We start from the raw sequence: 24827 nt of genomic DNA, 5'->3' as shown, positions 1-24827 counted from the left end.
TACAGACATTACTGGATAGTGGCTACTGATACTACACTGAGACAGTATGCGATAATGAGTTCCAGTGTAGAGTGAGACGATGTGTGGATGGAAGATCTGGAGATGATCTCAGCCAGCAGCAGGCGGTGCTGGTAGTGGTGGGGTGGAAACAGGAGTGGCGCACTACTTATCGCCGCTGCTCCGTCCGGAACTATTTCCCCGAAGATGGCGGCGTGTGGACGTGTTGAGCTGCTGGCGCTGCTGCTGCTGCTGCTGCTGCTGTCCGCGGCGCTGTGTTCGCGTTCCGTCCAGGCCTTTAAATCTCCGGCTAACGGAGCTCCTCCACTGCAGAACCTGCAGCTCCGAGTCGCGGGGCTGAGTAACGCGCAGGCCTCGCAGAGCCGGAGATCCGGCGGCTGGAAGCTGGCAGAAGAGGCGGCCTGTCGGGAGGACCTGACCCGGCTTTGTCCCAAGCACACCTGGAACAACAACCTGGCGGTTCTGGAGTGTCTGCAGGACCGGAAGGAGGTGAGGCGCGCTTGTTGGGGCTTCGGCCGGAGACCAGGGTCGGGTGTGGGGAGATACTCCTGTCCAGGAGGTCCTGGAGGTCCTGGGAGTTTGTGATGCTCCTGTTCTTTTTTTCGTGTGGTGGTGGACAGGTAGTCCTGTAGATATTAGAGACAGTCCCACCACAGACCTGCTGAAGTTGTGTTAGGTGTGCTATCTCGGACTAGTTTTACATCTACCAGCTCAGTGCTGCAGCCTGGTTATCCCCAGACCAGGGAGTTAAATGATATTTACTTGTTCTGCACCATAAGTTGATCCACATGGCTTTCATCTGGGGTCTGTGGTGGTGGGGTGGACACAATGCATGTCCCCATCACTGCTTACACCTCGAACCTTTTGTCCTGCATGCTAGGGTATAACCTACAGGCATGTAGAAGCCTGTAGGCAAAGAACTGCACCAAAACAGTATAAGGAGTGATTATTCAAACAATGTAAACATGAATTTGGACATGAGGTAAACTAGAAGAAACACTAGTTGGCTGCGGCTTAGTGTGTGAGACAATTATTTTTTAAATTAATAATAAATTAAACCAACAGTCTTACAGGCTGCTAGCAATTTTGTGAATAATGCATTAGAACTGTTAATTAAGCAAGAAGTTCTGCATTACTGTATTGGGATTTATGATGCCAGCCAATTGAGATCAAGAACCGTATGACCTGAAGTTTCTATAGCTTGAACCCTCTCCAATCACCCTTCTGATCCTCCAAAAAGGGGTTCTTGCTGCAAATTCTCTGTCTGAATTATGGAGAAGACATCTATGTGCACATGGATTATCTCTAGGCTGCTAATCCCACTCATGTGCAGCAGAGAACACCATTTTGGATTGAAGTTGTAATGCTCCAAACCTTTTGTGTACTGCATCTGGAGCTTTTTTTAATCCTCTGTTCACACACACAGCTCGTCTGGTCTGATGATGGAAGAGAGGTGTAGTAAGTGATGTTGTGTGTTGAGCAGTAGGTGTCGTGCAAATTTCACATCCGGATGAGTGAGAGGTGAGGTGGCTGCTTTTTATCTCTGGTCACAGGCATGTAAAAACATTATAAGACTGTCACTCTCACCATGAATCTCCACTGCTGTCATCTTATCTTTGCATTATTTGTGTTTGTGTGTATGGATGGAGCAATAGCTGACCTTATCAGTCTCTGAGTGTACAGAGATCTACAACACAACATTATTGTCTTAACTTCTTACACTTTTAAGAAGTGCAAACCTCGCAGCAAGCCACATACGTTCTCAAAGTGACTTTAGATTTAATCCAATGAGCAGAAAAACAGTGTTCAGTGTTGAGTTATGACTTTACGTTTATTGCTGAAAAGCATACCATAGTATAAAATAATTATAAACACTGAAACAACTAACACAGCCATCAAATTGAAATGGGTCATATAGCTTTAGCCTGGTATTGCCATTGTCTAGTTTTGATATAACAGGTCAAAGGTTAGATTTTTAAAGATAAAAAGGGAACAACTTCCTTTTGAGTAGTATAAAGATATTTGAGATTGAATCTCCTCCACAAATGTAAATATTTTGGTAAAGTACAGATACAAAACATACAAAATAAGTACTGTAACAAATTACATTTAGTTAATTTCTGTCCATCACTGCTTGAAGACAGGAATATAAATCTTTCCATCTGCAGTTTGACCATCTCCCAGGTTTCTCCACAGTCTTGGGTAATGTGTTCTCACTGTTCTACTCAAGTAAAAGTACCCATCTAAAAATGTAGAATTTACTAAATCAATTAACTTATGTTAAAAAATTACATTATGTAAAAAAAGGACTAGTCATAAATACAGCACTAGTTGTTTTTATTCAACTTTTAAGCACAGTTGGCCACAAATGTACCAAATTCGCAATTGTATCCAACTCAGACATTACAAAAAGAGAAAATAAAGCCAAAATCAATGTATCCAGATCTGTGAAAATGTTCAACAATTCCTTATTAACAAACTGTGCTTTTTGTTCTTTCTATAGCAAACATAAATATATCAGTTGTCTTTACTGACAAATGAGCACACTGACTGCAGATATATGAAATACACAGAATACTACAGTATTAAACTGTAAAACTCATGTTCAGTTTGATGTATGGAATACACAGGCAAAAAGCATATACTGTGCATCTAGAAAGTATTCATAGCACATCACTTTTTCCACATTGTTATGTTGCAACCTTATTCCACCCCATAATGACAATGTGGGGAAAAAAAAGTTCACTTGAGGTTTTGGCAAATGTATTAAAAACAAAAAACTCCTGTGCCTCCTGTTTCCCCTGATTATCCCTGAGATGTTTCTGCAGCTTAGTTGGAGTCCACCTGTGGAAAAAAGTTTATTGGATTGGATTTGGAAAGGCATACACTAGTATATATAAGGTCCCATAGTTGACATGTCAGAGCACAAATCAAGCATGAAGTGAAAGGATTTGCCTGTAGATCTCAGAGACAGGCACAAATCTAGGGAAAGTTACAGAAAAAATTTGGCTGCTTTTGAAGGGCCCAGTGAGCACAGTGACCTCCATCATCAGTAAGTGGAAGAAGTCAAAATGACCAGGACTCTTCCTAAAGCTGACCAGCCACCTAAACTGAGCGATCTGGGGAGAAGGACCTTAGTCAGGGAGGTGTCCAAGAAACCAATAGTCAGAGGAGAACCTGGAGAATCAGGCCTGTATGGTAGAGTAACGGTTGCATATTATGAACAATTTTTTGCTTTTATATAAGTCTTAGTGGTATATGTAAAACTGTATCTGAAGTCTCTTTCCGAAATTCAACCATGGTGTAGAATTACAGCCACTTTTAGCCAGTCACACAATCGGCTTTCCCAGGATGTGCCGTTTCAGTGTGTGTGTGAGTAAAATGCAGAGAGGCAGGACGAGGAAGAGAGCGGCCAATCAAAGTGGGCATTCCCGGAAATTACACCATAAACACATCCTGTTTGGCGCAACCACAAAATAGCGTTGCCGTTTTCCAGAAAAAAAATGATTAACCCACATGTTCTTCAGCACCTCGCATGATTGAATTTTTACTACTTTTCACATCCAATCATCAGGCAAGTGGAATGCTTTGCACATTTTGAAGTTATGATGGTCAATGGAGTTACTTTTTAGGAGAGGGGTTGGAAATTCTCTGGGCATAAGAAAGGGCACATGGAAGCCTGCCTGGAGTTTGCCAAAGCGATCCAATGGACTCTCAGACCATGAGAAACAAAATTCTCTGGTCTTTGGTATGAATGCCAGGCATCACGTTTGCAGGAGACCAGGCAGTGTTGATCACCAGGTTAATACCATCCCTACAGTGAAGCATGGTGGTGGCAGCATCATGCTGTGGGGATTCTTTTCAGCTGCAGGAACTGGTAGACTTGTCAGGATAGAGGAAATGATGATTGCAGCTGAGACATCCTGGAAGAAAACCTGGGGAGACACTTCATCTTTCAGCAGGGCAACGATCCTAAGCACACAGCCAAAAAATGTGAAAGTAAAATTACCTTTTTTTAAAAAAACTACTTTAAAAATGACAAATTACTCACAAAAACCTAGGGTTAAGTGTTTTGCTCAGGGACACAAGTGGGTAGTAAGTGGGATTTGAACCTGGGTCTTCTGGTTCTTAGGCGAGTGTGTTAACCACTAGGCTACTACCACCCTATGAGTACCTTTACCCTATGAGTAAATGTAATTTGTTACTTTTTCTTCATTCTAATGTAAATCCAATCCAATTTCAAAATCCAGATAATTTTTACATATCATAGTTTGAACATCTACTTGTTTGAAGTAGACTTATCTGAGTGACTGCCTCTCATTTGTTAGTTTATGTTGTTGTCTGTCATTATGCTGTTTTTTGAATGAGCGCCACTTTTTACAGGAGCTGTATGTGTTTGTGTGCTATTATATGACTTCTCTCTCTGTCTCTCGCTTCCAGGAAACAGAGATTGCCACAGACTGCAACCATGTAAGTATTTAAATTCCTGTTCCTCTGATCTCTACTGCAGCATCAGGTTAAAAAGGTTAAATCTCAACAGCTAATAATATGGCAGCTGTTTAAGCCACTCTCCCATCAGAACACTGTGCTGTAGGCCGTTCTGATGTATAATTTTTTGCTTGTTTTTGTGGCCTTTGAGGCTTGAAAACCAATGGCATTTTGCACACACATGAATTACATGGCCTTGGGTGTAGTCTATACATTAATGAATTTTTAATACAGCTTGGTGTTAATTCTGTTATGCAAACCTGGCTCACTGTGTTGTAAACACACACTGGGTGTCCAACTTCAATACTTTTGACATGTGATTGGAATTGGACACTCGCTGTCTGTGATTAAAATCCCAGGTTGAGACTGAGAAGACTTCTCAATCTTCTGCTTTATCCAGCTGTGTGTTGCATTGCATTTACTGCATTTAACGCAACCAAAGTTATGCTGGTGCGTGGATATTGCTGTAATGGAATCAACATTCTGAGACCCAGATAAAAATCAGCTGCACACAGCGCACAATACCAGATGCTGCATGTTGGCCAGACCTTGATTTGTAGTGGATTGGATCCCCAAACCGTCTGGTCTTCTTTATCCATTCAGGTTCTGTCTATGCTCTGTTTGTCCGCATCTTTTTCAGTAATTTTTGTGATAAGGTATGTTTTAATGGAGGTGGACGTCTTTAAGTGACCTTTTACCTCATGGGTTCTTCTGCAGTTGCTGTGGAACTACAAGCTGAACCTCACTACTGACTCTAAATTTGAATCCGTGGCCGTGGAAGTGTGTAAAAGCACAATCACTGAGGTGAGTTTCTGTGGCATTTAAAATTCCCGTTGAGTAAAAGTACAAAAGTACATGCTTTCAAGGAGTGGTGGAATGTAACAAAGTATTTGTACTTTGTTACTGTACTTAAGTAAATTTTTACGTATCTGTACTTTACTTAAGTAAAAATAATAATGCATACTTTTTATTTTACTCCATTACATTTTGCGGCAATTATCTGTACTTTCTACTCCACTACATTTCTACAATTTATGCCATTACTCGTTACATTTTATGAACACAATTTCCTCAAAATTTTGCATGAAAAATTTGCATAGTTGCCTATTGCGTTCTGGCGTTGTTTGCCATTTCCTACCAATCCGGCTTTATTAGCTCCAATGATGGCCGAGCGCGTCAGTTCGCAGCCCGAGCTGGTAGACGAGACATTCAACATGGACCCAGAGCTGCATCTACTGAGCTCTGAATCACAAAGAAATCTTTGGCCGGATTTAAGAAATGTATTTGAGTACAAAGGAGCAAAGAATGAGTCCTTGCGTGCCTCAACATAAAGAATTGTTGGCATTTAAAAACTCCCCTTTGAAAAAACATATAGAGGTAAGCTATGCTATGGTATGCTATGCTTTTGGGTATGTTATGACATGTTATGATACTATTATCTAGCGAAATGTATGTTGACATACAGAAATAGTATAAAAATCACACCAGTGTAGCTTCATTATTTTTTTAACACGGTGGTAGGATAAATCTGGTTTATTAGCTCAGAGAAGAAAGCTTAATGTCTTTGCTAGCATAATGTCCAGCTCAGTGTTGTGCCAGTTCACACTGAAAAAGAACTAGTTCATGTTCTTTCTTTAGTTTTTTTTTTTTTTTTTTTTTCAGTCTGTGAAAATGTAAACAAACTGCTTCTGCAGAGGCGTCCGGACTCGAAGCACCAGCCATCAACCTTAGTGAGCAGTGGGCAGCCATGAAAGGCACCCAGGGAGCAGGGTGTGGGAACGGTACCTTGATCAAGGGGACCTTAGTGTCATCTTGGCGGTTCAGGATTCGAACCTGCAACTTTCTGGTCCACTTTCTTACCCACCCTATATCAAGCATCCAGAATATGTCATCGCCTTCTCTTTTCATTCAAAAAATACAGAGGATTTTTTGGAGTTGATTTATATATGATGTGTTTGGGGTTAGAGGTCACATGGGAAGTTGGGCTAATATGTCAGCATTTTTTCAGAAAATAGTTTTTTTTCTGTCCACACGAGTATGTGGCGGAAATATTGTTTAGAAAAAATAAATGTTTTGGGTCTCAGCAAACTCCAGCAAAACGATTTCTGTTTTTAAGAAAAAAATATTTTGTGTGTCTGATCATGTGATAAGAAACCGTAGAATGTTTATGTCATAATGGGGCAGTGGTGACCTAGCGGTTAAGGAAGCGGCCTGTAATAAGAAGGTTGTCGGTTCGAATTCTGATCCACCAAGGCGCTACTGAGGTGTTACTGAACAAAGCATTGTCCCCACACACTGTTATGGCTGCCCAATGCTCACCAAGGGTGATGGGTTAAAAGCAGAGGACAATTCATTGTGTGCACCGTGTGTTGTGCTGCAGTGTTTCACATCATGTCACTTTCAATTCACTTCAATAACTTCTAAAAAAGTGACATAATGACTGTCATATACTGTAATGGAATTAAAAGTGAAATTTATAACGTGGTGTCCTTAAAGTAAAAATTTAAAAACTTTATTACAGTCCAACTCTGACAACAGTGAACTAATAAAACATTGGCATAGAGGTCTACACCAGGAAATGTCTGTCATTTTTATTGCATATTCACAAGGTCAGTGAGTGGTGAGCTGCACCTTCTCTGCTGGTTTCATGCTGAGGTCAAGGTCTTTTCACAATAATATTTATTTACTCCACTTGTAATGTATTTAATTAAATTTGTGTGTTACGAGTGTCATGATCTTTCTCTTCTTGTGTCTTGCTGTGTCAGCACTTCTTGGAATAAATAATTTCCTTCACCTTTGTTCTGTTAATATAATTTAACATGTTTAACTTTGAGCAGATCTGCTGAGGAGATGTTTACGCCATGGTTACATGTTCTGGTGGTTGGGGTGGAGGGGTGAACGTGCCTAATGACCATGTCTGTCTCAAACTTACACCGCTCTTTAAAGCATTTTTCAAACCACACTTTTAAGAGTGGGAGAGGGCCAGTTTGCTGTTGAACTGGATGTTCCTCAGTTCTGGTAAAGTTATTTACTGGCACACCAGAAGCCACTCTGAGAAATGACCCTGAAACCACGTCTTTCAGATTAAAGAATGTGCTGAAGAGGAGCGGGGGAAGGGCTACCTGGTGTCCTGCCTGGTGGATCACCGTGGGAACATCACAGAGTACCAGTGTCACCAGTACATCACCAAGATGACCAGCATCATCTTCAGCGACTACAGACTCATCTGCGGCTTCATGGACAAGTGTGTGGAAGATATCAATACACTGCGCTGCGGCAGCATCAACACTGGCGAGAAAGTGAGGCAGTGTTCGCACACACTTACAGATCATGCACACACTTACCAATCACGTGCACTCACAAAAAAAAGCACACATTTATAGATGAAACACACTCACAAATGTACAGACAACACGCACTCACAAAAGACATACACACTTACGGATGATACAGAATTACAGATCACACATCACACACACATTAAACAGATCACACGCACTCACAAAAAACACACATACTTGTAGATACACATTTACATCTCACAAGCACTTACAAAAGACACATTTACAGATCACACATGCACATTTACAGTTGATAGACAACACATTGGCAGATTACATTCAGCCATTCCAAATCAAGAAACCCAAAACCCCACACCTGCTTCAGACTGATAATCTTCTGATTAGATCATGTCAACCAAACTCTGTGGAATTAACTGTCCTGACTGTAGAACCAAGTGTTATTATATGGAAACAGATTTGTGCCAAAATCAAAATACAACATTTATTTCTTATATAGCCCAAAATCACATGCAGTATGTCTCAATGGGCTTTGACAGACCCTACAGTTGACACCGCTCAACACAAAAAAAAATCGCGGGCAGAGAGAAAAAAGAAAGGAAGAAACGTTGGGAAGGAGTGATACAGAGAGGGAACCCTTCCAGGGTAGAGTGAGCAAGTGGTGTCAGTGCAGGGTTGATAATGATTTGTTCAATAAAAGTCCTACAGTTGTAGAGGTGGAGAAATCCAAAATGTAGTCCAGTGTCATTGTGTACATTACATGTCCATTATGGTGTTACTGGTCCACTTGAAGATCCCTGAAGCTGTAGTTGTAATGGTGGTGGTGGCTATGGTGACCCTCTGGTTCATTTCATGCCAAGTGCTTGTATAGCAGTTTCCAGGAACCAGGATTTATCTGCTGGTCTTTCACTGGAATCTGCCAGTAGTCTGTGCGCTTGATTACATGGAGAACAGAAGTAGCAGCAGATGGTGGCATTGTACGACTGATAATGAAATATGTAGTTATAGTGGTATTCTTGTGGCCCGGTACCCTAACTAGGACAGCCTAACTAGGGTGAATTTAACACTGTTTGCTTAGCAGGGTGACTGTGTGATAAAGTGGATTTAGCAAAAATGTATGTTGTCAAAATTACATTTTTTGTTGTTTAGCTTTTGTGTAACATTATTAAATTGTTTATATATATATATATATATATATATATACACACACACACACACACACACACACACACACACAGACACACAATTTTATACAATTATATTTAGCATTTTTAAATTTTGATTATTAATTGGTTGATTAATATGAAGAGCATTCAAGCAAGCTGTCAGTTGAGAAATAAGTGAGAAAAGGACATGTCTTTCTTTCTGAACAGTATGTGATGAGTCACATGACTGCTATATGTAATTGTTTTCTGCCCATTAGGACTTGCACTCTCAGGGGGAGGTGATCGCCTGCCTGGAGAGGGCGCTGGTGAGGGAGGCGGAGCAGCAGGATCATGCTCACACCATCCAGGAGGAGTGTAAAAAGGCAATCATGCGCGTGGCCGAGCTGTCAGCTGATGATTTCCACCTTGACCGTTATCTCTACTTCTCATGCCGAGACGACCGGGAGCGCTTCTGTGAAAACGTATGGAAGACACGCACTCATGCACGCACAAACACAGAGCCGAGCTGCGATCTGTTGCGTGTACAGTTTGGTGTTAGATTGGGGATGCTATATGTTCTTTTGAGCAGGGGCGGTTCTAGCCTGTTTGGTGCCCTGGACAAACACCCCCACCTTAAACCTATTAAGAATTGTATATTAACATATTTTATTGCAAAACCTGTTGTCGAAACCATACTGAATGTAACCAGGTAAATATATAGGGCTTAGACCTTTTCTTGTCAATTTTCCATTGGTGTTAATTTTGCACTCCAGTATCAACATCCATGTTCCAACCCGCGGATCACCCCAATGTAAATGAAGTCAATTTAGTGCACAGATTTGGTTTGTGTGTGTGTGTGTGTTTTTTGTTTTTTTTTTCTCTTCGATTCCACACAACCCAGGAAAAATGACTGTGCTTTATTTTATCTACATCACCTGCTGGATCATGTCTGAACCTGCAACACAGACCCATATCTGGCATGTGTTTCTGTTGATGTGAAGGTCACATGTGATGTCTGAGGTCTGCCTCCTTCCACTGCAGTTCAGTTCATCTGGGTCTGTGCTGGAAATGTGTAGAGGGAGTCTAGCAGGATTTTAATGCTTGTGTTCTTCTGCTTTGTGTTTTAGACTCAAGTCGGAGAGGGCCGAGTCTACAAGTGCCTGTTCAACCACAAGTTTGAAGAGGCCATGTCTGAGAAGGTATGTGGGACTGAGTGCTTTTGTAAGTTGGTGTTATAGTTGCTAATTATGCTGTAAAGCTTTGTATAAATGCAGTCATTTCAGAGAGGCGTGAAATAGGCCACTCCACAACCAGGTTCCATTTGCAGCAGCATGGGATTTGTCTCACCGCTGCTCACCTCTGATCTGCCCCGGATACAAGATTTTACAGGTGGCAGGTGGCGGTTGTACCCAGTTATATCTCTAACGTCATACCTCCTGGCCATTTTTACTGGCTGTGGACAACTTGCAAAATGTCTAATGATCTTGACAGAACCAGAAACTGAACAGCCACCTGATTCTTTGACTAAATATGCGGAAAAAAATTAGGAAAAGGCTTTATTGAGTATGATTAGTATTGGTTTTATAGTGAATTGTGGTGCTTTTTTAATCACGGTCCACTGCGTCTGACCATACGTACATGAGGAGGAAACTTGTTACCACAGGAACATGCCACCCAGTCATATAACATCACAATTTCCTCAGATCCACACACATGTGGTTCAGAAGTCTAGAATTTAATGTAAAGATTGTCTCTTTCTTCCTTCGTTGCATTGATTTCTATAAGGTGGTTGTAGCCTAGTGGGTAACACACTCGCCTATGAATCAGAAGACCCAGGTTCAAATCCCACTTACTACCATTGTGTCCCTGAGCAAGACCCTTAACCCTGAGTTGCTCCAGTAGTTACTGTCCCTGTAACTACTGATTTTAAGTCATTCTGCATAAGGGAATCTGATAAATGTATTCTGGTCTGTTTGGTCTGTGTTGTCTGTGTGTCCCCCCTTCTTTATCTTCCTTTGACCTAATTGTCCTGTTTGTCTGCAGTGCAGGGATGCTCTGACTACCAGACAGAAGCTGATCGCTCAGGATTATAAGGTTAGCTATTCACTCACCAAGGCCTGCAAGGCCGACCTGCGTAAATACCGCTGCAACCTGGACACAAACATGCCGCGTGTACGTGAGGCTCGTCTGTCCTACCTCCTACTCTGCCTGGAATCAGCTGTGCACAGAGGTTGGTGTGCCTCTGCTTTTTTTTTACTTTTACACAAGTACATTTTTTGATGAATACTTGTACTTGTGTAGAATTGAATCAAAGTTAAGCTACTTTTACTTAATACATTTAAATACATTTATCAGTACTTTTTCCATCTCTGTGCATAACACACTATTGATGTAGTTGTTTAAAAACACAAAAGTATGATTTATCCAAATACTTTATTGCAGTCAGCTGTGCACAGAGGTTGGTCTGTCTCCCTATGTCTGTGTGTCTGTGTCTGCCTTTTGAAAACCCTACTTGATATTTGAAGGTTTTTTTGTCTGTTGGTACTGTGTACGTAATTGTGCGTGTCCCCTTTCAGGCCGGACTGTGAGCGGTGACTGTCAGGGTGAGATGCTTGATTACCGGCGGATGCTGATGGAGGATTACTCTCTGAGCCCAGAGATTGTGCTGCACTGCCGTGGTGAGATCGATGCCCACTGCTCTGGCCTCCACCGCAAGGGTCGCACACTGCACTGTCTCATGAGGGTCAGCCGCGGAGATAAGGGCACCATGGACACCCTCTGCCAGAATGCTGTGAGCCTGCAATCACTGTCTGTTCATGGCTGTGTTGTGTGTGGAGTAAATGACATTTCCATGTCCTTATGATTATGATTATGTGACTCTTGCAGCTTCAGGCACTTGTCCAATCAGCTGACCCTGGGGCTGATTATCGGATAGACAGAGCACTGAACGAAGCATGTGAGTCGGTCATCCAGACCGCCTGTAAACACATCCGCAATGGAGACCCCATGTGAGTTCAGATGTTCTGCAGAAGACCTTAGCTTTGTCTGCATCTGTCTGTCTGTGTTCTTATATCCGGCATGAAGTTGAGGAGAGTATTGGTCACTTTTAAGTTTTGACCTTAAAGCAGCACTGTAGGCAAAACTTTTTGAAAATTATTGTAGTCAATCACAATCATGTATGATTGAAAGGATTTATTGCTACTGTGGTTGTGTTTTTCACACATGTTTACTCTCCATGTTGTCTGATGATCAGGATCCTGTCATGTCTTATGGAGCACCTGTACACAGAAAAGATGGTGGAGGACTGTGAGCACCGGCTGCTGGAGCTGCAGTATTTCATCTCAAGGGACTGGAAGTGAGTCCACCTCTCCAGCAGACACACACATCTTCACCTTTACACACAGTTATCCCGTCACTATCATACCCAGGGTATATTTATTTGTTTGTGGTCTGAATGCCCTGCTGTTGTAATCTTTTGGATTTCATGTAAAAGTTAAAATTCCTGTGCATCCCTTCTGCTCTGTTCTATTAAATTATATTGTGAACACACATCAGTAAGACTGACTGTTCTTGTCATTAGTCCCGTTCACACACTCCACACCATTAGAGCATCTGCATTCTGAAAACAGCATTTGTTGATGTATCTTTAACAGGTGTGTAAGTGCTGAGAATCTGCATGTGGGTGTGGTCACATTTGTGATGTCCACTAACCTGTGGGATAGAAGGGTTATTAGGAGTGTAGAGATTGGAAAGAGGAGGAGGGACGCTGTTCTGCACCTGGGTGTGTGGCGTATTGACGAGGGGTTTTAAATAGTCTAGAATGAGGAAGAAAGGTGTGGCCATCATTCCTACGTGCTCCTCCCCCTCTTAAACTTTGTGTATAAAATAATCATTAAAGATCTTACTAAGACTCTTGAAAACCTTGTCTATTCTCTTTGCACTACAAAATGAGCACAAGGTTGTACCTGAACCTGTGTTTCACAGCAACCACAACATTATTTTTGTTATATATTCCAAAATCACATGGAGTATGTCTTAATGGGCTCTTCATTATGTCCCTGTCACTGTAAGATGTTAGTAGATGGTAGTAGCCTAGTGGTAACACACACTAGTGATGAATTTGCATGTCTTTGTATTAAACTCCACATTTTTCCTCCACGTGACCCAGGCTGGACCCACTGTTGTATCGGAAATGCCAGAGTGATGCAGCCAGACTATGCCACACTCACAGCTGGAACGAGACCAATGAGCTGATGCCTCATGGTGCCGTGTTTTCCTGCCTCTATCGCCATGCTTACCGCACAGAGGAGCAGGGCCGACGGGTGAGATGTTAACCTTTGCAGCCGACAGCCAGGAGAGTAAACACAACCACTGGGTTTTCCACTGAGGCTTGAACAGGGATACCTTGGGTTACAGTCTCAAAATAATTATAAACCATAACAGATAGTTTAATAATTCCTTGGGGTGGGTATGCTGTTCTTGGTTCCAGAAGCAGAACTGAGTCTGTTTGAGTGAAGCGATGAGTCTGTCAGATTATTCGAATGTCAATCAGGAACCTTTACATAGTTTAGTACCTTAGCAAATACATCAGTTAGTTTCACCAATTCTGTGTTGTTTTCTAATACTTTTTCCCAGGTAAAACTAATGAGTTTTAGTGAAGTAAATACAGGGGCTGGTGAACATTTTTTAAATAACAGAACCGATTTATACCTGAGGGGATGTTTAATGATGAGACAGGTTCAGATGATGCACTACTGTTTTGTCTGGCACATTACTGAGCCTGAGAAGTGTTACTTGCTGTAAAATACACACACACACACACACACACACACACACACACACACACACACACACACACACACATATATATATATATATATATATATATATATATATATAGTAGAAGTATTTTTATTAATTTGCATATCTTGTAGAAGTATTTTATTAATGCCTTTGTTATGTTTATTTACATATAAAAATCCATTATGATAACTTCATTATTTTTTGAAAATACAAAAAATAATTACCATTATTTGAATTTAACAGCTGGAACTGTTGGATAATGTAAGTGACTTTGTATTGAAGGGGTGTTAAAATTGTAATTACTATAGATGTGGTGATGGGTCTAATCAATCAATTCATTAATAAATTAATGGCTCTAAAATTGCTGCTATGCTCAGATCATGTCTCTATTTCATGGGTGAATGTTGGGATCTTTGTGATTTGAAAGCTGCATGCATACGTGTGTTTGGCATCAGGTCTCTCTTGTCTCTGCTGTGATATGAGATGCATGTGTGTACTGGTGTGTTCTTATTTGTGACTGATCTGTGTCCAGTTGTCACGGGACTGTAAGGTGGAGGTACAGAGAATTCTTCACCAGAGAGCTCTGGATGTGAAGTTGGATCCGGAGCTGCAGAAACGCTGCATGACTGATCTGGGCAAGTGGTGCAGTGAGAAGACTGAGACTGGCCAGGTGAGATAAGACGGTGGTGCTGGTACACATCCTGTGAACGGCAGAGTGGAAAAGAATTGGGCTGTGGTCGCCTTCTGGGTAAGGAAGTGGACTCGTAACTGAAAGGTTGCAGGTTCAAATCCCAAACTGTGGTTCCAATCATGTCTGTTTTTTCCGTGCTTTGTGAATAGGAGAATGTTTGTCTGTGTGTAGGAGCTGGAGTGCCTGCAGGACCACCTGGAAGACCTGGTGACTGACTGCAGGGATGTGGTGGGCAACCTGACTGAGCTGGAGTCAGAGGTAGAGAAGGGTACCTGCTAGACAGCAGTGGGACTAATGCATGTTGGATGGGCTGAACTTGAAATAGTGGTCTTCCAACTGTGTATGTGTGTGCACCTGTGCATGAGTCTACAAGTGGAATGATGGAAATAAACAAGTGGAATAGTGGAAATGATGACCTGAAGTTAAAATGCACGCATTATCTGCAGGATATCCAAATTGAGGCGCTGCTCATCCGAGCCTGTGAGGCATTGATCCAGTCCCACTGCCACGTGAGTCTCCCTCATTGTTAACATTTATGTGGCACACATCAGCTCTGTTACCGTCACACTTTATTAAGAAATGTGGGGGAATCATGTCTAGCTGAGGAAGAGAACGGCAAGAAGCTCCAGTAAAGCAGCTTTATTGTGGGTTTCTCTACATTTTCAGCCCCATCTCTTCACATGTTTTAGGACACATGTAGCACTCACTCTTTCTCTCCTGGTTCTATGCAGGAGTTTGCTGATAACCAGATAGACTCTGGAGATTTGATGGAGTGTCTGGTGCAGAACAAACACCAAAAGGAGATGAATGATAAGTGTTCTGTAGGAGTCACACACTTTCAGCTGGTATGCAGCACACACACACACACACACACACACACACAGTTGAGTATGTTTAACAAAATTTTAAGAGGTTCAACTCTGACTTGTGATGTGATAAATTATAATTATAAATAGGAAAGCATAAAAAAAATTAAATGTGTATGAGTTATAAAAGTAGTACTTTTTGTGCTCTCTATACATAATTGATTCCTTAAACTAAAAAGGTTATTTTAACATTTAGAACTGGAATATGTATTGAGAAAATACAACTTGTCGAATTCTTGGAACACTAATAAGATTCTGTGTTCAGGAGAGTATCCTGCCTCACGTATCTGGTTGAGGTTGTAAAAACAAGGCTGATATAAAATTGACATTTCTTTAGTGTTTCATAAGTCTTATTTCATCTCAGAGAACCAAGTGGATTTGGAAGGTTAGCAGGAATCAGTGTCAGGTTATTAAAGGCATAATGTCATACTGTAACTCCCCTTATTTGCTCTCAGGTTCAGATGAAGGATTTCCGCTTCTCCTACAAGTTTAAGATGGCCTGTAAAGATGATGTGCTGAAGCTTTGTCCCAATATTAAGAAGAAGTGAGCATTGCTGTGTTGTCCGGAATTCTTTTCATTTAAATATGTCCACAGTGATGAGTGTAATTCTGCTCCTTGCAGAATGTGTATGTTTCTGCATGGTCCTTCTAGACATTTGCTTTTAGTTCCTTCTCTGAAAATCAGCACATTGTGTCCTGCTCCTGTCAGGGTGGATGTTGTCATCTGTCTGAGCACCACTGTGAGGAATGACACCCTGCAGGATGTGAAGGAACAGAGGGTTTCTCTCAAGTGTCGCAAGCAACTCCGAGTGGAGGAGTTGGAGATGGTGGGCATAACAATTCACAATAAGAGTCCAGTTCCCAGTCCCTGGTTAGGGTGTGTGTATCTGTGTACCAGTCATCCAGCTCATGGCACCTGTCCTCCTCCATCTTTTACAGTCAGAAGACATCCGTCTGGAGCCAGAGCTTTATGACTCCTGCAAACATGACATCAAGAGACTGTGTCCTGCAGTGGATTTCGGTAATGCCCAGGCGAGTAGTACTGTTGTTTTTTGTTTTTTTTTAAACATTACCGATTTAATGGGCATAGTTTTTTTTAAACAGTCTGCTCCAGAAGCACAATAGCACTGTCTCATCTGTTCTTTGTATTTGATAATCTGGGTGGTACTGACCCATAATCTAAACCAGTTTAAGAAGAATTGACGTGTGATTTATATTTTGTGTTTTCAGATGATCGAGTGTCTAAAGGAGAATAAGAAGCAGCTGTCCCAGCTGTGCCACCAGAAAATATTTAGGCTGCAGGAGATTGAGATGATGGACCCAGAGCTAGACTACCAGCTCATGCGTGTCTGCAAGCAGATGATCAAGGTGCCTGTTCCATTTCTACCTCTCGGTTTGTTCAAGAACAATCAGCTCTTTTCATTAGACAGTGGACGAAGCATGAAGTGATCTACCAGCTGGAACAGCCATACAGAGACCGAATTTGGCAATGGGGCATCAGGACCTCATTCTTTGCTTTTGTCACCTCAGCGTTTCTGCTCAGAGGCTGATGCGAAGAACATGCTGAACTGCCTGAAGCAGAACAAGAACAATGAGATGATGGACCCCAAGTGCAAACAGATGATCACAAAACGACAGATCACCCAGAACACAGGTAGAAGACCTGAACTCTGTTCCTGTCTGCAATTTAGTTTGATGCTTCCTAAGGGATGTTTTGATCATTTGTGTCTGTGTGTGTTTCAGATTACAGACTGAACCCTGTACTGAGGAAGGCCTGCAAGGCTGACATCCCAAAATTCTGCCAGGACATCCTGCGAAAGGCCAGCGATGACAGTGAACTGGAGGGCCAGGTCATCTCCTGTCTCAAACTCAAGTATGCTGACCAGGTGAGACCACAAATAAAGACCCGCCCTGGCTGTCCTCATCCAAAATGATAGAAATGCTTTGGGGGTGTGGTTTAGATACAGAGGTTGTGGGTTTTCATAGGGGCCTAGCAGTCAAGGAAGTGGCCCCTTAATCAGAAGTTGTCGGTTCAAGTGTGCGATGTGCAAAGCTGCCACTGAGGTGCCACTGAGCACCGTCCCCACACACTGCTCCCTGGATGGCTGTCATGGCTGCCCACTGATCTCCAAGGGTGATTGGTTAAATGCAGAGTTTGCACCTTGTGCTGTGCTGCTGTATATCACAATGACAATCACTTCACTTTCACTTACAGCGTCTTTCTTCGGACTGTGAGGACCAGATCCGAGTGATTCTGCAGGAATCTGCTCTGGACTACAGGCTGGACCCTCAGCTTCAGCTGCACTGCAGTGAGGAGGTGAATGCTTCAGGGGGAGCATGCAGCAATGAAGTGCAGTTTATTAAAACATGAGGATTTATGGAGTTAAAATGTGTTTTAGAAACTTGATTGTGTGTGTGTGTACACAGATCACACGGCTGTGTGCAGAGGAGGCAGCAGCACAGGAGCAGACTGGCCAGGTGGAGGAATGTCTGAAGGGAAACCTGCTCAAGCTGAAACATGAGGCCTGTAAGAAGGTAGAGCTCCACATAATTGTTTTATTTTAAATACACGCGCACACGTAATACGATTTCTCCCTATTTCAATCAGCGTCTGAGCACCTGTCAGCAATGAGAAAACAATTTGCGATGTACTTTAAAGAGCATTATTGTTCTTTTGCGGGGGTTCGAGATCCCTTTGTGTGCACAGCAAATGAGCTATCAATTGATATACAGGAACAGCTTATTGAGCTGAAGAGTGACAGAAGACTGAATGAACCGCAATTGTGCACAAATCGAGGATGATGAGGCTATGTTTATTAAACACCATGAACCATGAATTGAGGATCTTTGCAAGGCAAAGCAGGCTCAGCTCTCACATTAACATCAGGTACCTGCAAGCTTCTGTAAAAAATGCAGATGATGCCTAGTAATAATAACAATAATAAAGCCTACAAATGATGATAGGCCTACTACTACTAATAATACTAATGTCTGCAAGCTCACATTAGAAGTCTAGTGCTACTGCCAATTATAAAAATAGCCTAGTAATGATAATAGGCCTACCTACCGCTAATGATGATAATAATAATAATAATAATAAAAATAATGTGGGCCTAAAAATAATAGCCTAGGGCCAGTTTGTCCACAAACTGATCAGTCAAATATGATCTGAACCATACGAGGGCTATTACCTTAATCCCAACAACCCCGTCTAGGTACGCACTCAGCTTCTAAGCTTTCATATCAGAATTTGACTGCGATTTTTTTATCAGGGGTCTAATGACAAAAAAGGAAAGAAAAATTGAAAAGGGAAAAAAAACAATTGTAGCCATATAGTGTATAAATAATAATAAAGTAGGAGAAAAGGGAAAAAAGGCTCCTTTTTGACATACAAGGACACCATACAATCAACAATACAACAAAAAGCAAAACTACAATAAAAGACAAGATTATAAGACATAATAAAACAAAATGCATATATGCTACAAATCATTTACACAGTGCAAATGTCTTAGAGAGAGAAAGTGTACTTGAGTGAGGATTTAAAGGATTTACAAGTTGTTTTAGTAATGATGCGGGTGGCTGAACTTTAAACCAGTTGAAACTTTTGGAGGTAGAAGCTTTTTGTGAAGTAGACCGTAAATTATGAAGTTACAATAATCCAAACGAGAAGTGACTAGACTGTGAACCTGATGAGAGGGGGAGACAGAACAGTTATCAATATCGTTTGAAATGCTGTCAGTTTTGGATAATATTGATTTAGTACCAATAAGTATGATTTTAGGTTTATCACTGTGTTTAATTTTTTGGAAAATTGTGTTACCTCATCATGTGGCTTTTGATTATGACAATAGTCAACAAAGCAGTCGTGACTGTAAAAAAAGGCAAGTGAAGTGTGGGAATCATGCAAATCCTTTCTGTGTTCTTCACGCTGTAGGAGGTGCTTAACATGCTGAAGGAGAGTAAGGCTGATATATTTGTTGACCCTGTACTGCACACTGCCTGTGCACTAGACCTGAAGCACCACTGTGCTGCCATCCCCCCTGGCCGTGGACGTCGTGAGTACCACCACCTATTACTGGTAGTTGGGTGTGGTAAACTTTGACTTCTCCCAGCTCATGTAATCCTTCACTTGTATTTGATTGAAAATTGTTTACTTCATGCTTGTGCCTCTTCGTGTTTGTGCAGAGATGTCATGCCTGCTGGATGCTTTGGAGGACAAGCGCATTCGCCTGCAGCCAGAATGTAAGAAGAGAATGCAGGACCGCATCGACATGTGGGGTTATGCAGCCAAGGTCAGAATGTGCTGATCTCAGCTCTCTTCTACTCCTTATACACTCTTGCTATACCCTTAGAGCATATTAATGACCATGTGTCTGTGTGTCCATCATTCTCTATCTGCCAGGTGACCCGGACTGCTGATGGTTTTGTGGACCTGGCAGCACGGGTGCTACAGTCTCCTTCCAAAAACTACATACTGCTTATGATTGCACTGGCTGTCTGCATGCTGTTTCTGATTGGCCTACTGTGTGGCCGCATCACCAAACGTGTCACCAGGGAGTTGAAGGACAGGTAGAGAGAGGAGACCAGGGGACCACCGAACACCCATTGCTCTTCCCTCCCTTCTCTCTGTTGCTGCCCAGTACATCTCCATCTGGCATGACCCTTCCATCCCACAACAACCTCCACTGCTTCAGGTCCTGGTGATTTAAGTGCTACTGGGCCTGTGCCAGGAGAGGGGTGCAAGTCTACACCTCTTCAGCTCACCGGATTTAAACTTCGAAGCCTTCTATTGCCCTGCCCTCCCATTGCGCTTTATCTGGCTTTGGTCTCTGAGGGATCCGTTTTGAACTTCTGCCTCCATTTTGTTTCTGCCTGATCTCTCAAGTGATAGACAGCTGTTAAAAATGGCTGTGCAAGCTGTGATGTAAAATAGAAAGACCTTATGACTTTATCCCCCCTTTTGTTTGCCTTATTGTAACCCCAAGCTTGATGCGCAGTCAGAATGTTTGGACGAGCGGGTGGAAGATTGATCAGAAACTGGACAGCAAAATAACTCCACCCCCTACTTCTGGTGTTTCATTTCATATGGATCATCTCACTGGAGTAAATTGAATGGTGTGTGTGTGTGTGTGTGTGTGTGATGTTCGACAGCCTTGATCCCCATGTATATGGTAAAAATGTTCAGGTGTGGTGGACAGTCTCCCCTGTGAGGCTTTTTCTCCCTGTAATAATCTGCAACTTCTATGCCACCTGGAGATGCAGCTGCTTCGGGCTATACAGCCATACAACATCTGGCTGATGCAGCATTAGATGCAGCAGGGTAGGTGCAACATGCCCTTGCTAGTCTGATGAGCCATAATTGCTCAAGCTTTTAACCTGAAACCTCATGGCCCGTTTTGAGATTCCCACATCTGGCTCAGGTGCCAGAAGCTGAACTAGAAAGCCTTGGTATGGAGGACATCTAAGGGTATGTGTGCACTGTTCTTTTTCTCTTGCTCTGATTTTGTAAATGCTAACTGAATCATTGCACAATTTGTTTTTAATTCATGTGATTGTTTATTTTTTATGCCCATAGCCTTATTTATTGTTTACAACTAATTGGTTTAAGTACTGTTTTGGTGAAGTATATCATATGTTAATGCTCTATTGTTGCCTTTTCAATTCTATGCCTGAGAATGTCAGATTTTTGTAGTGGGCTGAATGCTTGTGAGATTTTAAACTGTCCCCTTGTTAGAGTGGAAGTGGACTCTATGCTCCGGGTGTGTCTGTCCTTTAATCCTAATTGCAGATGCCCATGCAGATCATGGATTGTAAAATGAACTGTAGATTTGTCAAAATTACACTGTACACTGTTCATTCATGGATGGAACATAATTATGTCCACAGTCACACCAATGAGATTCTACTTTTGTTTTACTGTGGCTGTTCTTGATCCTTGATCCTGTTTGATAAATGGAAAATATGAGCAGAAGAATCTGCTATATCACTCTGCAGAAGGTACAAAATCAATGGGCCATCAGAGTCATTACCAGAGCAGGTAATGCTTCAAGCCTTAGTCTCAGATGCTATATTAAAAATACTCAATATTGCGTAACAATAATTAATGTTTTTTCCCTGCATAGATTGCTTTATGGGGCAGTTATATAAAACCACGGTATTAAATTTATTACTCACATTCTCTAGTCCTGCTTCACTAGTTCATATGTACCTGATATATTTTCATAAATCTCTTCGGTTCACACAAATGATGCAGAATTGTCAGCCATCTGTTCAGCACTGTCTATGGAGGTTTTAATAAACCAAACAATAGCTTCTTATTGATATCGTTATTAAATAAATTCAGTTATAGGACTACTTCAAGGACTGACTAGTGGTGGAGCTGAAGTGAATAGAACATTACTTTAATCTTACCGGTCCAAAACTAGACAGGACTCTGCTCCCGGTTAGTCACTATCTCGTCTGAGGAGTTTTGTAATTATTTTCATTTGTGTAAAGTTATGGGTGTTATTATTACTGGTTCTGATTCTGCCATGTAATATTGAGATGTAACAGGTTTGACATTGTGCATTTATGTTCAGATGGTTTTCTTTCCCTGTACAGTCCAAAATTTGTCAGTTTAGTAAAAGTGTGTGCAGGTTTTCATATCTTGTCTCTTGTTCGTTAATTCCACATGCTCAGAGTTTATTAAACATCTTCCCCCAACCTTGTGGATGGCCGATCACCCATTCTGCAGAAGACTTACAACAAGTAGCAGACAACATGGATGCATTATTCTGAAATACCCTTGTTGATTCAGTAAAAAAAAAAGTGTATTAATATTGAAAAGAAAGCTCCATGGTATAATAATAGCGTTGCTCAAAACTGGAAGTGTTCAGACAAGCCTTGAAACAGTCTTAAAAGATCTCTTTCCTCCACTAGATCTGCATGTCTGTATTCTTTGATAGAAGAAATCATTGTTACAATTGTCACCAGAGCTAATTCATAAAGCCTACAACTGCACTAAGGCGCAGCATTTACATGGATTATTTTAAGATAAATCAGATGAGACAAAACATTTTAGCCAATAGTCCTGTTTCTAAAAGTCCTTTCCCCGCTTCTCTTTTCTTGCTGTTTTTCCTTCGCTGAGTTGGCAATGGGATGCCAACTTTATCTGCAGTAAGACCACACATTGGCATAACCTCGCCCCCGTTGATCTTTTGACTGGAGATGAGTTCATTTCGATGCTCATTATAAGAAAGTGATTTGAGACTTATGCACTGCACTCTCATTATTCACTCATTCCACATTCATTCTGGTTACAACTTGGTGGTTACAGAGACACCAAACAGTACATGCGTATTCATCAGTATCATGGTGTACCACATTCTACCACAATAACTAGAAAACCTGAAGTTAACTAGGTATGTCCTTTGAACATGGGCAATGTGAGAGGAAGGTCTATAGTCCCACCAAATGTCATTGAGTACTAAAGTATCCAATCATCCAGGAGAATTAAAGAAAGGATTTCTCTTTGTTCTCAGGAAGTTCTGGAGGGAACTTGAGTCTCCTGGTGAAAGAGAGGCCTTGGATTTTTATGGCCCATTTGTCCTTATTTTTAGATCAGCAGAAAGAGCTCTGTGGGGGGTGTCAACTGTAGGACCTGTCAAAGCCCATTAAGACATACTGTATGTGATTTTGGACTATATAAGAAATAAATGTTGTTGTTGTTGTTTACATTTACATTTATGGCATTTATCAGACGCCCTTATCCAGAGCGACTTACAATCAGTATTTACAGGGACAGTCCCCCTGGAGCAATTTAGGGTTAAGTGTCTTTCTCAGGGACACAATGGGAGTAAGCGGGATATGAGAGGGAAAGTAGTGGTGCTTCTGTGCAATGAAGCTTGGTGTAGGGTGTCAGTAGAAGCCCTTGTTCCCTCTGGTTCGGATGTGGTTTTGCATTTTTTTTGTAGCTGCTGGAGCATGTTTATGATGTCAGCATCCATGTGTTGGATGTCTTCTTGGTGTGATGTGGTGGGTCTCTCTTGGATAATGGGTCCGGTACACATCTAGGGGATGAAGGCACAGGTACACAAGCTGCAGGTGGGTGCCGCATTCGGTGATCAACAGGCCCGGTTGATCTCTTAGGACAATGCTGCATAGGGTCCAGGGGTTGCTCTTTCTGCTCGTCTGTTGCTTTCCAGTGGGTGCCGGATCATCATCAGCAACCACGACATTAACCTGTCAGTAAGAAGTACTAGGATAGAGGAGATAGGCTGAAAGACAGGTGGGAGAAAGCATGTTTGGTCCGACAGTATGGTTTGGCAGGACCCAGGTCTGTCTGGTGTAGGCTTGTTAGTGTTTTTGGCAGGCAACGTGTCCACCTGTGTTTTGGGCCATGGCCCGTGAGGGCTGGTCCACGTGAACATGCTGTGTAGGGTGGAACTCACCCGATTCCTACCACTAACTGTATGGGGTTCAAGGTTCTGTCTATCTATGCATATCTTGTCTTCAGTCTTAACCCGGGCACGTGTGAGCCACCGCAGGATTCCACTATAATAATAAACTTGGAAGCTAGGATTAGGGAAATCACCGACTCCTCTTCCTGATCGGTGAGTCCCAGGTGTGGTGTGGGGTAGTGTTATTTGGGTCGTGTTTGGGCTGGAGGTCTGTCTCGGAAATGGCAGCTGTGGTGGGGTCTGTTCGGGTCAGCGGCTTGTAGGGAGACTGTGAGAATCATCAAGTTGTGTCATCAGTTGGAGAGTGTCAGCTGCCAGAGCAGGCTGAGAATGTCAGCGTGCCTGCAGTCACTGTGGGTTGAACGTGTGGTGCTTGAAAAGTCCTCGGATGGCCCTGGATAGCGCCTGATTTTGCCAGTTTGTCTGCCTAGTCATTATATAGCTTTTGTATTTGTGCCTTGATTTTGTCAGAGGCGTCACCTGTAGGAGGGGCCACAGAATTTAGTTCATCGTTGTGTGGAGATTAGGTGCTGGTCGTCTGTAACCTCAGTGCAGCACTCAGTTTCTTTCTCAACTGGTAAGATTGAGATTAAGGTAATGGTGTGGCCAGGAACTGTGCTGGTTTTAATGGACTCCTCTTTGAGGAGGTTTGGGGACCATTGTCAAAGTTCAACACTGATTTGTTGAGCTGGCGAACATATGTATGGGGCCTCAGATTCACATTCTTGACTGAGGCACTCACTACTCTTCTCCATACAAAAGGCATGAACAAAGCTGGCATGAAGATTGCACGTTGGTCAGCCAGGCTGATGTGCTTGCAATATGATGTGCAATTCCGCCCTGGCAACGAGAACGTCATGGCAGATTGCCTTTAACGTGTGCCTCTTCTCACAGTGCTGTCATTGATGTTGAGCAGGACCTGTTTGTTCATAGATAGAGACACTTACCAATTTGGACAAAGGATTATGTGATGACATAGATCTAGATGGAGTGAAAAAGACATGTGTCTAAGTGGTTCAATGTCATGTTTAATGAACTTTATTTAAATTGAGTTCTTGAAAGAGTTTCACTACTGT

The 24827-nt window shown here is 42.1% G+C and overlaps 1 protein-coding gene across 2 annotated transcripts; it reads left to right on the top strand.

Annotated features, from left to right (window-relative positions):
* The first annotated feature begins 61 nt into the window (after positions 1–61).
* glg1b (golgi glycoprotein 1b) lies at positions 62–21957 on the top strand. Of its 2 annotated transcripts, XM_028956685.1 has the most exons (27): positions 62–507; positions 4459–4488; positions 5224–5310; positions 7590–7805; positions 9229–9432; positions 10078–10149; positions 10994–11180; positions 11527–11741; positions 11837–11958; positions 12204–12305; positions 13119–13272; positions 13997–14014; positions 14286–14423; positions 14616–14702; positions 14891–14953; positions 15176–15289; positions 15766–15854; positions 16020–16137; positions 16250–16342; positions 16541–16678; positions 16841–16964; positions 17054–17196; positions 17526–17627; positions 17738–17845; positions 19248–19368; positions 19499–19605; positions 19716–21957. In XM_028956685.1, the coding sequence occupies exons 1-27, from the start codon at positions 205–207 to the stop codon at positions 19884–19886; spliced, it is 3426 nt and encodes a 1141-aa protein (XP_028812518.1). In that variant the 5' UTR covers positions 62–204; the 3' UTR covers positions 19887–21957. The 2 variants fall into 2 exon arrangements, with proteins under 2 accessions (XP_028812518.1, XP_028812519.1); XM_028956686.1 differs by lacking the exon at positions 13997–14014 and having other exon boundaries at positions 63–507.
* Positions 21958–24827: the final 2870 nt, after the last annotated feature.

This window comes from Denticeps clupeoides, chromosome 16 (assembly GCF_900700375.1).
Source record: "Denticeps clupeoides chromosome 16, fDenClu1.1, whole genome shotgun sequence".
Taxonomy (NCBI): Eukaryota; Metazoa; Chordata; class Actinopteri; order Clupeiformes; family Denticipitidae; genus Denticeps; species Denticeps clupeoides.
This window is presented reverse-complemented; position numbering and strand designations above follow the sequence as displayed.